The sequence below is a fragment of the Otolemur garnettii genome, unplaced genomic scaffold, assembly GCF_000181295.1.
Source record: "Otolemur garnettii isolate 467f Iridium unplaced genomic scaffold, OtoGar3 scaffold00173, whole genome shotgun sequence".
Lineage (NCBI taxonomy): Eukaryota > Metazoa > Chordata > Mammalia > Primates > Galagidae > Otolemur > Otolemur garnettii.
In genome coordinates, this window is record NW_003852568.1 from 2,366,598 (window position 1) to 2,379,754 (window position 13,157).

Genomic DNA, 13,157 nt, shown 5'->3' on the forward strand with positions numbered 1-13,157 from the left:
GGTGGAGGCTATGGGAATGGAGAGAGAAGGGAGAATTCAAGAGAAATTTTAAGCAGTGTTTTGTAAATTAAGCAATGTGCATTGGAGTTAGCCAGGCAAAAAGCAAAGGCCAAAGGAAAAGGTTTCGTTTAGGAAAATCTGACTCCTTTAGGATTTTGAGTTAGCTTTTCATAAAGTGAAATGAACTCTTCACTTGGTTGGAAGATAAGATGTGACCTGTAATGCACATCCTCTGAGTGAACTGCTCATTGCTCATTTTCCATATTTGGTCTTGTCTTTGTAGTTGTGTACTGTCAGCTATGGAAAAGTCAAGCTGGTCCTGAAGCACAACAGGTAGGAGAGATTCCAAGGTAGGCTTGTCCCAAGACATCTTCATCTGACTGCACACCAGGTGGGAGGAAGGCAGGCACTAGTAATGTTTAAGGACTGTCTGCTCTGTACACATCCTTACTATCCTGAAGCACAGATAGGAAACAGGATGTGTGGCCCAGATTGGAAATTCAGTCACTGGTCACTGTGTTTCCCCTAGGAGTGGAGCTGGGGCTCAGACCCCTGCTTGCTTGATTTCGAGGTAGGTATTTGCCCACAACCCTGAAGTTACGCTGTGGCCAGTAGCTCAAAGCTTATATTTGCCAAAAGGTTGGGGGAGTGGCAAAAGTCATAAGGACTTTATTTCCATAATGAATGAGTAGTAGAATCTTCTGGAAGTGCTTGCTAGGCAGTAGGTACCACTTTTCTCCCCTGGTTGTAGGTACTTTGTTGAAAGCTCCCACCCTGATGTCATCCAGCATCTCCTCCAAGACCCCGTGATCCGGGAATGCCGCCTGAGGAACGCTGAAGGGGAGGCCACGGAGCTCATCACAGAGACTTTCACAAGCAAATCTGCTGTACGTGAGCTCATGGGTCACATTTGCGGGGCTGGGGATTTAGGATTTTAGCTCTCTCGGGTACTTTTATCTGGTACTTGCAACCTAGAAGCCCTGCTGTTTTCTCCTCCTCACAGCTTTAACCCTTGCTTGGTAACAGTGGAATGAAATATTAGATGTAGGTCCAGAGCCTACCTTTCTCTTATAGATTTCTAAGACTGCTGAAGGTAGCAGTGGCCCCTCCACTTCCCGAGTGACAGATCCACAGGGTAAATCTGACATTCCTACAGACCTATTTGACTTTTATGAGCAAATGGACAAGGATGAGGAAGAAGAAGAAGAGACACAGACGGTATCTTTTGAAGTCAAACAGGTCAGTGAATGTCCCCTTTTGGTTCTTTTGCTTAACCTGTGTCAGAAGCCAGTCCAGCCCTTTGCCACCTCTGCCTGTAGTCTGTGTGAGAGGAAGAAATCCCTGTCAGTTCCTGAGTTGCTTTCTCCTTTTTCAGCGTTGATGGGCCATACGTGGCATCATTTCTCCCAGTGGAGTGGGATCCAAATGTCCCCTTCTCAGGCTGGTAGGCTGGTCTTCACAGGCTTCTGAGGAGACAGTGGCAGGGGGTCTGTTTAGCTTCTGATTAGATTCCAGTATGACATTGTTGTTAGTTTGGGTTGCTTTTCTGTGCTTTAACCCAGTTGTTACCAAGTAGCGTCAAACTGTAGAAGTCTGGATAAAATACCATTTTTGACTATTGGGCATCTTGGAATATGTGGTGTTTTGACTATGCTTTGAAGATTAACAAGATTTTAAAAACCTCCTTCATGCTTACTCCCCAGGAAATGATTGAGGAGCTCCAAAAACGTTGTATTCACCTAGAATATCCTCTGCTGGCAGAATATGACTTCCGGAATGATTCTGTCAACCCTGATATCAACATTGATCTGAAACCCACAGCTGTCCTCAGACCCTATCAGGAGAAGAGCTTGAGGAAGATGTTTGGGAATGGGCGTGCGCGGTCAGGGGTCATTGTTCTTCCTTGCGGTAAGTAGTTCCTGAAGGAAGAAGATGGCTAGGCTGCTCTGTCTGGATCTGCCAGCTTCTTCCCACTCGCCCTCTGCACATTTCCCTAAATCATGCCTTGCCAGGAAACAGCCAGAGTCAGGTGACCCCTGATTCATGACTTGAGAAATATTTTTGGATAAGTTTTGTCAATAAATATGGTGCCAGGTCCTGGCCTAGGTCCTGGGGGTATGATGGTGGCTTGAACAACCATTAGGCTGACCTCATGGAGCTCATTCCTGGGGCAGAGACAGATAGTAAGCACATTAACTAAACAGTGTATAAAATCTTGGTTGGTCATAGAGTCTGGGAAGAGAAGTAGAGGAGGAAGAGGTAGCTGTGCAGATGGCACAGGGCTGCTTTATGTAGTGAGATAATTCTTGTTTTTGAAATCAGTCTCAGGAGTTGGGTATTTGGAGACCCTCTAACACAGAAGCTCTCCTTCTTATGATGGTGTTCAAGTTCAAAAAAGGCAGTAGCAGCTCCCTGACCACAGTCTGACCTCACTTGTCCTCAATAATGTCATATCCTGGCCTCCATCTCAGCCAGAAGCCATGACAGACTCACCTGGGGGCCTTACCCTTGACAATCTCCAGGGGACAGGAAGTTCTTTCAAGCTCCATAAGTTATTTTGATGGCAAAAGAAATAGCTTGATTTTTATCTTGATCATTAGATGGTGATGGTAGTAAACTGGGAAGCTCCTGGAATTTCATCTCCTCTGTTTCTATCAGCGATGCACATGCTTAATGCATTGCTTAGCTCTCAGCCCCATTTGATAATAGTGGCATCAGGGCTGTGTGCCCCAGCAGCATAGTGGCTTACAACCTGTGGCAAAGCACTCATCACCTTGTTTTTCCATCTTTTTTTGTATGTTTGTTTGTTTTTTGAGACAGAGTCTCACTTTGTCCCCTTCAGTGGAGTGCCATAGTATCACAGCTCACAGCAACCTCAAACTTGGGCTTAAGTGATTCTCTTTCTTCAGCCTCCCTAGTAGCCGGGACTATAGCTGTGTGCCACGCACCTGGCTAGTTTTTCTAATTTTAGTTGAGATGGGATCTCACTCTGGCTCAGGCTGGTCTTGAACTCTGGAGCTTGAACAGTCCACCTACCTCAGCCTCCCAAAGTGCTAGAATTACAGGCGTGAGCCACTGCGACCACCCTGGTTTTTCCATCTTTTAAATAGCAACAAGAGTATCTCTTACTGGCTTTTTGTTTTGCGATTTTCCCATCTGAAGGAGATGCTTGTGAGTGCTGCAGGAGCACCTGCTACCTGCTGGTTCTCAGCTGTGTGTGTGTGATATGGGTCCTTACAAAGAAAACAGGTTGGAGCAGTAAGTACCTCATAGATGTCCACTGTGAGGACTGTTATAAGACATTTTCCTGGATTCCTATGCTAATCAGTCATTCTGCCTGTTCCTGTCTTTTGTTTCAACCAGGTCTTGGGTAGAATCACCCTCTGGTTTCTTGTAGGTGCTGGGAAGTCCCTGGTTGGTGTGACTGCTGCATGTACTGTCAGGAAACGCTGTCTGGTGCTAGGCAACTCGGCAGTGTCTGTAGAACAGTGGAAAGCCCAATTCAAGATGTGGTCCACCATTGATGACAGCCAGATCTGCCGCTTCACCTCTGATGCCAAGGACAAGCCCATAGGCTGCTCCATTGCCATTAGCACGTATTCCATGCTGGGCCATACCACCAAAAGATCCTGGGAGGCTGAGCGAGTCATGGAGTGGCTCAAAACCCAGGAGTGGGGCCTCATGATCCTGGACGAAGTGCACACCATACCAGGTAACCAGGCTGAAGCTGAGAGATCAACTAGTTATACAGGTGGAAATTTGATTTGCAGTTGTTGGGTTGGGGAAAGGACTGTTGTGTAATCCATCTGACTAGGTAGAAGGACTTGCTTGGTAAAGCTTTTAAATAATTCTTAAGTGTGGGTTGGGGGTAGGGTTATACATTAACAGCTTCCTTAATCACTGGGCAGAGTAGTCAGTAAGACAGTGATATTTCCTTCATCCTTATTGTTGCAACTGACCCTTAACCCATTTGTTATGGCCCTGTGGAAACTGGGCCAGGAGCACTGAAAAGCCCCTTGAGTAGTAGTGGTCTGTTTTATTTAAAGTCTGAAGTATTGGTCCTGAGTCACAGTATGTAATAAAAGGCAGTACCTCTCCAAGTATTACAGGCAAACCCTTTTTAAAAATAACTTTATTTATTTAACTTATATACTATAAAATCCTGTGCTATAAATGTATAATCCAGTGAGTTTTAATAAATTTATAGAGTTGTGCATCCATTACCACGATCCAGTTTTAAAATATCTCCATCATACCCATTTTCAGTCAGTCCTAGTTTTTCTGTGTAGCCTCAGGCAACCACTGACCTGCTTTCTGTCTCTATAGATTTGCCTTTTCTGGAAATTTCATATAAACAGAATCATAGAATATATATTTTCTCATGTCTGGTTTCTTTCCCTTTGCATAATGGCTCCTCCATATCATAGCATTTCCTCTTATTGCTGCATGATATTCTAGGCAAACCTTAGTTGATAAAAAACAAATTAAGAGATTAAGGAGAACAGATTAAGATAAATAAAGTCTAAAGTAGAGTTTATTCTGAATAAAGTGAACTAAGGCATTTTCATATACAGCTTTTAAAATGTTGTCAAAACAACCCTAGCTTCTGGTCCTTTCTGTATAATGAGAGCTTCTCCAGCACCTGTTTCTGAAGATACTTAGAGATGTTTACAGCTGGCCAGGGAGGGGTCAGGGGTCTTTCTAGTGGCAGCAGCAGGACACAGGCGCAGTGGGAAAGTGGTTGGTATGTTTGGACAACACTAGATGGCTATGTTGCCAGAGCAAAGCATAGGAAGAGGGAGTGTTGTACGCTGATATTATAGGCTATGGGAAGGAGTTTGGCTTGTACTGAGTGAATGGGAAGGCATCCAAGGGATTTGAGCAAAGAATTGAGTTTGAGGAATCCCATAAAGAGGTGTGAACCAGTGAGAATGAAGTAAATATGAAGGTATAATTGGACTCTGGATATCTTGTGAAGCTTCAGCTGACAGGTCAGCTGTGGGATCAGAACAATCAAGGATGATCCTGAGATTTTGGGCTGGAACAAAGAGAGTGTGGAGGCATTCACTAAGATGGGGAAAGCTATCAAAGGAGCAGGTCTGGAGGGATATAGTCAGGAACTAGACTTTAGATATGTGGATTTGAGTTGCCTATTAGATATTCAAACAATTAGCCATTTCTCCAAAAGAGGGAATACAGATAGCAAATATGCACTTCAAAAGGGGTTAAGCATCATTGGCTATCAGGGAAATGCAAATTTAAACTACCACAAGATGCCCCTGTTTGCCTATGAAAGGCTGAAATAAAAAATAATGACATCCAGTGCTAATGAGGTCACAGAACAGCTAGAACTGTCACACACTGCCTGGGGCATTGCAGAGTGGAGACTGGAAAAGTTTGTTATTTTATTATAAAATTACCAAATTACTCATCGTCCCACTCCTGGGCATCTATCCTACATAAGTGAAAACAGGCTAACACAGAAGCCTGAACTTGAATGTTTACAGCAGCTTTGTTCAAAACCCCATCGGTGGGTATTTGGATAAATATTTACTTGTACTCACTAGTAAAAAGGAGCAGATAGATGATGCAAGCAGCTACTTGGATGAATTTCAAAGGTATGTTGCTATGAGAAAGAAGCCATTATCAAGAAATTCCATGGTGTATGATTCCATTTATATGGTATTCTCAAAAAGACTATGGTAGTATAATGCTGGCCCCACAGATCAGTTGTTACCGGGGATGGAGGCTAGAGAGGGATAACTAGAAAGGGTGAGTGTGGGGAAGTTTGGGGGTGATGAATAGGTTTGTGCTCTGATAATGGTGGTGACTACATACATGTATACAGGACAAAATTCATAGAACTGATACCCCTGCCTCCCTGAAAAAAAAAGTCAGTTTTCCTTTTTTTTTGGAGACAGAGTCTTGCTCTGTCACCCTTGGTAGAGTGCAGTAGCATCATCATACCTCATAGCAACCTCAAACGATTCTCCCACTTCGGCCTTCCCAGAGTTCTAGGATTATAGGCGTCAACTACCACACTGGCTTTACTGTGATAAAACCTAAACTAAAAGAACAAGGGAAGGGTAGATAAATTGGGGTTACTGGCATTGAAAATTGATGCTAACGCGAAGCACTGCCTACAAATGAGTTAATTGCTTTGTAGCAGTTTAGCTAAAGGCTGTGCTTGAAGCTTCAGAGGGCTTGAGCCTTCCCGCTTGAGTCTATATTGATATATGTTGGTGTTCTTTAACTTGTGCCCCAGGTTCTAAGGAATGGAAGCCAAAATTAGGATTGGTTATCTGATGACAAGGACATAGAGGTGCACCCACACCATTCCTGCTTGTGGCATGTATCTGTATGTGTTTCTGTCACTGGAGCAGTTTGTATTTGGTTGTGATGAACACTGAAACCAGCTGACTCTAAGGGATTTAGAGTTCAAGCTTCCATAAGCTGCATGAGCTGGCCATGCTCACTGGCCCAGAGAACAAATAAACAAGAGAATGTTGGTAATTCAGAGTAAGTTTTCTGATTGTTTGACACTTTGAGTTAGGTAAAGGTTGCTGTGCTCTTACATAGGTCTTTGAAAAGGAACTCTGTTAGGTCTTTTTATGAATAAGAAATTTGTATTGCAGTATTTGCATATACAGGGTGGCCATAATAGTTTTCTATTTTAAATTGCACAAAAACTTTATGTCCACTCTGTATTAAGCACTTCCTATGTATTGGACATTGTGCCAGTCTCATTATTTCAACATGTATTTATTGAGAACCTACCAAGTCCAGGCGCTTTGTTTGGCCCTGGAGACAAAGTAGGAGGGAAAGTCAAATCACACAAAAAATGGCAAATGACAACCATGTCATAATGTTGAGTGACACAAGCCATACACAAGTACAAACTTCAGAAGGAAGCAGACTCCTCTTAGAAGACAGAAGTCAGCGTAATATTCCCTTGGAGGAGAGTGCTGGTTGTTGACAAGGGTCAGGGAGAGATGCAGGTGAAAAGCATATATGTCTTTGTCTCTGCCGTTTCTGAGAGTGAGCATGGACAAATCTAGCCTGGCACAATTCAGGAGAGACTGAGGCAGAACTCCATATGGCTTGGCACCAAGGAGGTAAAATTCCTGTGCCCAGACCAGGGGGCCAGGCATGCAGGCACGTCACTGGCATGTCACCTGGATCTCTAAGTTGTGGTTTTGCAAGGTTGAGATACTGCCTCCAGCTGGCTTGAGGCTGAGAACAATCAGCCTTTTTTCCCCTAGCAGTTCTCATTTCTATGATAAAGTGGGCTAGGGAGTTAACAGTCTTCTTCTTCACGGCCTCTATTTTGAGTCTAATAGATAACTTAGAAGAATGTGTCTCACTAAAAAGTTAGTCTGTTTTTTTACAATATGTTAGTGAGGTAATGGTATGAATATTCATTAACAACATGTCCATGGAGCAGTGGCTGTGTAAGCTGGGAAGAAATAAAGATTTTTGCTGTCTGCCATAGAGCGGTAGTCTCCTTTATGTCATAATGATTCCACTGCAGAATCTGCACCTGTGTCACCAGCCACTCATAAGAAACTTTCACACAACAGAGAGACCTCTGGGTGCTCCATAGGTGTGCACCTGTGGCAAAATGTATTGAGCCATACACTGCATTGTTAGTTATCCACTCGTGACAGCTGTGTAGTGGTAGGTGAATATAATGGAGGGATGTGACTGGTTGCAGGGTGTTGGTAGTGTCCAGACAGGGCCTTGCCCCATCCCTCTCTTGGGTCACTATGCTGCCTCTCTGGGCTCCCCTTAGGTTGGCTACTGTGTCCCTCTAACATGGAGAGCAAGGTCTGTGATCCTTGGCTATCGTTTTTGGAAACAGCAGTCAAAACTCTGACATTGGTTTTCTTTGTTTTGTGTGTTATGTGGGGTTTTTTGTGTTTGCACATGTCTATGTTAAGCTTCAGTATGTAACACTGTAAAAACTGCCATATTCTTAGGGTTAGACACCCTCTGTTGTTTTAATGTTCTTAGTGTTTTTGATTTGTGTTTTGGAGCATCCTGGCCTCTTTTTCCTTAGACTGTTGTGTCTATTTTCTGAGTATCATTAGGCCAACTTTAATTATTTTGTAACATAAACATGACTCAAACATCTTAATCTTCTTTCAGAGTATTAGAATTTTTAAAAGGTGAGCCTATGGAAACATATACGTTAGGTCTTTTAAAATGAATCTTCATAGCCATTTATGTATTTATTTGATAAATCAGAAGGAATTATAACATTCAAAGGAAAGGAAGAAAAAGGAATTTGTTGACCAAAGTGATGTAGTTGGTAAAGTTTGGAGAGGGGGATTTGCTGAAGTCAGCAGGGCTGCTTGGGGCAGAGTGAGCTTGGGATTTCGTCTCTCCCTTAGGCTTGGCTTTCTCCCTGGTTTCTAGGAAGATGGTAGGAAGCTGAGCAGAGCTGGCTCCTTTCATTTCTCTCTTCCCCCCAGGTCTCCGACTCACTTGTCTGTACCTGGGGACAAGTTTCAGGATAAATTAATTGCTCGCATAATTTAGAGCTTACTGGTATTGTACATGTCATAGATCATGTCTTAGCTTGCTGTCTGTGCTCCTGATGATAACTTAGCAGTCATGAGAAGAATGCTGTGGTTCTCTGACTTGGAGCTTCCTCAGTCATTTCTCCTTCTTCTTGTCTTTTGGACAGGTCTGAAAGTAATTATGAAGTGTTCTCACCTATTCATTCTTATTTGAGCCAGGTTCCTGTTGTCTTGATACCCACGGGTTAGCCCATGCAGTGTTATAGGCCACTGTTAAGTCCCAGGGCTGTGTGTTATGGTACTTGAACATTTTAAAAAGTGACAGTGTGAATACTCCCATTGTTTTCCCAGCCAAGATGTTCCGAAGGGTGCTCACCATCGTGCAGGCCCACTGCAAGCTAGGTTTAACTGCAACCCTTGTCCGGGAGGATGATAAAATCGTGGACTTAAATTTCCTGATTGGGCCTAAGCTATATGAAGCCAACTGGATGGAGCTGCAGAACAATGGCTACATCGCCAAAGTCCAGTGTGCAGAGGTACCTGAGTTCAGGCTGGGTGGGTGTCGGAAGGGGGGTACTGTTCCCATGACCAAAGGGAAATGATCAGGTTAGGGTCTGGGCTAACTTGCCACTAACTCACAAAGTACCCTCAGTCACCCTGGGAGCTGGGCAGGATTATACCCACTTGCAGATGAGTGGAACAAAGTCTCTCGTGCCAGATCTTACAGTTAATAAGTTGTGAAGTCAAGGTGCTATTCCAGGCCACTGGGTCCAAAGTCCATGCTCCTTCTCCTTGCTGTGAGTGAGCTCCTTGGGGGGTTCTGCTTAGACAGCCTCCCAGGTCACTCCTAGTGTCAAGTCTATTAGTTTTGATGCCCCAAGAAGGCAGCCTGTGGTCTTCATTTTCTAAGAACATGTTTCCCATATGGTTCTATAGGGAATATCTACACAAGTGTATGTTAAAATTCTGTATTCAGAGGTAAGTCTTCCCAGAGGGAACAACAAATATTCTTTCTACCTTAAATTCTTTCTATTCTATTCTTAAAATAACTATCACTTACTGTCTAGAATAGGGCACCTCTGTCCTGAGATGGTAAAAAGGGCCTCTTGGATAAAGATGAGGGGGAGGAACCTGTGCATATGGACTTGCTCTCTTGGAAAAAGTCCCTACCCTTTGCTTGTGTCTCTGTGGTCAACACCTCATTGTAAGAAGCAGCATTGCCGGTCCTTGGAGGCCCTCTGCTCCTCTCCAGTTGCGTATCCTCTGCCTGTTAGGGGAAACCATTATCATAGAACTTACATGTCATTCTCTTGCTATTCTTTATTATTTTACCTCCTATTAAACATGTTTGCCTGAATTTTTACAAAAATTTCGTATAAATGGCAGGTGGTGCCTGTGGCTCAAAGGAGTAGGGCTCTGGCCCCATATACCGGAGGTGGTGGGTTCAAACCCAGCCCCGGCCAAAAACTGCAAAAAAAATTTTTCATATAAATGGGATTACTGTGTTTCCCCAAAAATAAGACACTGTCTTATATTTATTTTTTCTCAAGAAGACACACTAGGGCTTATTTTTGGGGATGTCTTCCTCTCTGTGCCAAAATGCATGATGTGGCTATGCAGATACACTGCATAGCCATGTCCATCATTAGGTCTTATTATCGGGGTAGGGCTTATATTTAACAAATGCATAGAAATCCTGCTAGGGCTTATTTTGGGGGAAGGTCTTATTTTCAGGGAAACACAGTAGGTTTTATATGTTCTTATTTGACTTCAGTCTTTTCTCAGTGCTTGTATTCCTTGCCTAATGCATTATTCCTTTGATAATATGTGTAATTTATTCCTTTAGATTGCTGTGTACTGTTCCACTATATGGACCTACCACAATTTGATATGTGTAGAATAATGGAATATCACATAGCAATAAAATAACAGTCTTTTCTAATGTTGAGAGACATTTGAGTTGCTGTTTTCTTTTTTCAAATTTTAGATTAATATGGGGGACATGATATTAGGTAACCTTATTTGTGTTTGTTAGGTAAAGTTCAAGTTGTAGTTGAGCCCTTTACCCAGGAGGTGTGCCATATACCCTTACGTTATATGCAGTGGGTGAGAGCTTACTGAAACCCCATCCCATCATCCTTTCCTCTCTCCATCCTCCTCTCCTTCCGCCACTTTAATTTCATTGTGTTTTTCTCTTGGATGGGCATGAAGAAGTTGTTCTACTGGTTTCATATTAGTATTAAGTACAGTGGATACTTGCTTTTTCATTCTTATGATACTTTACTAAGAAGAATGTTCTTCAGCTCCGCCCAGGTTAATACAAAAGATCTTTCCATCTTTTTTTATGGCTGAATAGTATTCTATGGTGTGTGTGTGTATGTGTGTATACACCACAGTTATCCATTAATCCATTCATGAGTTGGTGGCCACTTGGGTTGATTCCACATCTTGACAGTTATGAACTAAGCTGTGATAAATGTTCTAGTGCAAATGTTCTTAGGGTAAAATGATTTTTTTCTTCTGGATAAATACCTAGTAATGGGATTATGGGATTGAATAGAAGGTCTACTTTTAGCTCTATGAGGATTCTCCATACTTCTTTCCAAAGAGGGTATATTAGCTTATGGTCCCACCAACAGTGTAAAATTGTTGCCTTCTCTCCCCAGTCATCCCAGCATTTGTAGCTTTGGAACTTTGTGATGTCTGCTAATCTCACTGGGGTTAGGTAATATCTCAGGGTGGTTTTGATTTGCATTTCTCTGATTAGGGACAGTGAAAGATTTCTTCATATGTTTGTTGACCATCTGTCTTTTTCAGAAAAGGTTCTATTCATATCTCTTGCCCAATAATAAATGGAATTGCTTGCTCTTTTTTTGTTGTTGATTAATTTGAGTTCTCTGTAGATTTTTGGTTATCAGTCTTGTATCAGATTTGTAACACGTAAATATCTTTTCCCATTCTGAAAGTTGTCTGTTTGCTTTAATAGTTGTGTCCTGAGCTGTGCAGAAGCCTTCTAGCTTCATTAATAGCCATTAATAGCCAATAAGTAAATAGCCATTTACTTATTTTTGCTGTCATGATTGCCAATGGAGTGTTCTTCATAAAATCTTTCCCCAGGCCGACATCCTCAAAGAGTTTTTCCCATGCTTTCTTCTAGAACTTTTATCATTTTCTATCTTAGATTTTAATCTTTTATCCATTGTGAGTCAGGTTTTGTAAATGATAAAAGGTGCAGGTCCAATTTCAGTCTTTTTTTTTTTTGAAACAGAGTTTTACTCTGTCACCCTTGGTAGAGCGCTGTGGTGTCACAGCTCACAGCAACCTCCAGCTCCTGGGGTTAGGTGATTCTCTTGCCTCAGCCTCCTGTGTAGCTGGGACTGTAGGCACCCACCACAACGCCCAGCTATTTTTCTGTTGCAGTTTGGCTGGGACCGGGTTTGAACCCACAACCCTTGGTATATGGGGCTGGCGCCCTACCCACTGAACCATAGGTACCGCCCCCAGTTTCAGTCTTTTACGTGTGGTTATCCAGTTTCTCTCCAGTGTATGCTTTTATTTGGTTTATTGAAGATTAGATGGTGATATGAGGCTGGTTTCATCTTTAGGTTTTCTATTCTGTTCCATAGATCTGTGGCTCTATTTCTGGGCCAATGCTATGCTATTTTGATCTTGTAGTATAACCTGACATCTGGTAAAGTGACAGTTCTAGAATTGTTTTTATTACTAAAAATTGTGTTGGCTATAACAGGGTTTTTTTCTGGTTCCATACAAAATGAAGAGCTATTATTGTGAATTCTACAAAGTATGATATTGGTAGTTTAATGGGGATTGCATTGAATCTGTAGATTGCTTTGGGTAGTATAGACATTTTAATAATGTTGATTCTTCCCAGCCAAGAGCATACTAAGTTATTCCATTTGTTAATGTCTTCCGTTATTTCTTTTCTTAGGATTCATAGTTGTCTCTGTAGAGATCCTTCACCTCCTTTTTTAGATATATTCCTAGGTATTTCATTTTCTTTGAAGCTACTGCAGAGGGTATTGTGTCCTTGATTTAACTCTTGGCTTGATTGTTACTGGCGTATGCAAAGGTTACTGTTGATTTCATATCCTGAGACATTACTGTAGAATGCAATGGCATCACAGCTCACAGCAACCTCCAATTCAGGGCTCAAGTGATTCTCCTGCCTCTGCCTCCCAAGTAGCTGGGACTACAAGTGCCTGCCACAACGCCCGGCTATTTTTTGTTGCACCCATCATTGTTGTTTGGTGGGCCCAGGCTGGATTCAAACCTGCCAGCTCAGGTGTATGTGGCTGGCACCTCAGCCACTTTAGCCACAGGCGCCTAGCCATTACTGTATTTCTTGATCACTTTCAGCAGTTTTGCGATTAAGTGTTTGGGATTTTCTTAGTGTAAGATCATATTGTCAGCAAGAGTTTGACCTCTTCTGTCCCCATTTGGATACCCTTAATTTCCTTCTCTTGCCTGATTGCATTGACTGTAACTTCCAGCAGTATGTTGAATAATAGTGGCAATAGTGGACATCCTTGTCTGTTCCAGTTCTTAAGTGGAAATGCTTTCAGCTTTATTCACTTTGGTATGATATTGGCTGTGGGTTTGTTGTAGATGGCTTCT

The 13,157-nt window shown here is 42.5% G+C and overlaps 1 protein-coding gene across 1 annotated transcript in view; it reads left to right on the plus strand.

Moving 5' to 3' along the window:
* Positions 1 to 13,157, plus strand: part of ERCC3 (ERCC excision repair 3, TFIIH core complex helicase subunit) — a 43,834-nt gene that overhangs the window by 3,063 nt on the left and 27,614 nt on the right. The window contains exons 4-9 of the mRNA XM_003800340.3: positions 284 to 333; positions 752 to 887; positions 1,075 to 1,239; positions 1,704 to 1,908; positions 3,398 to 3,712; positions 8,874 to 9,058. Of these exons, the coding sequence (XP_003800388.1) occupies positions 284 to 333; positions 752 to 887; positions 1,075 to 1,239; positions 1,704 to 1,908; positions 3,398 to 3,712; positions 8,874 to 9,058 (1,056 nt within the window). The remainder of the gene's footprint in view (positions 1 to 283; positions 334 to 751; positions 888 to 1,074; positions 1,240 to 1,703; positions 1,909 to 3,397; positions 3,713 to 8,873; positions 9,059 to 13,157) is intronic.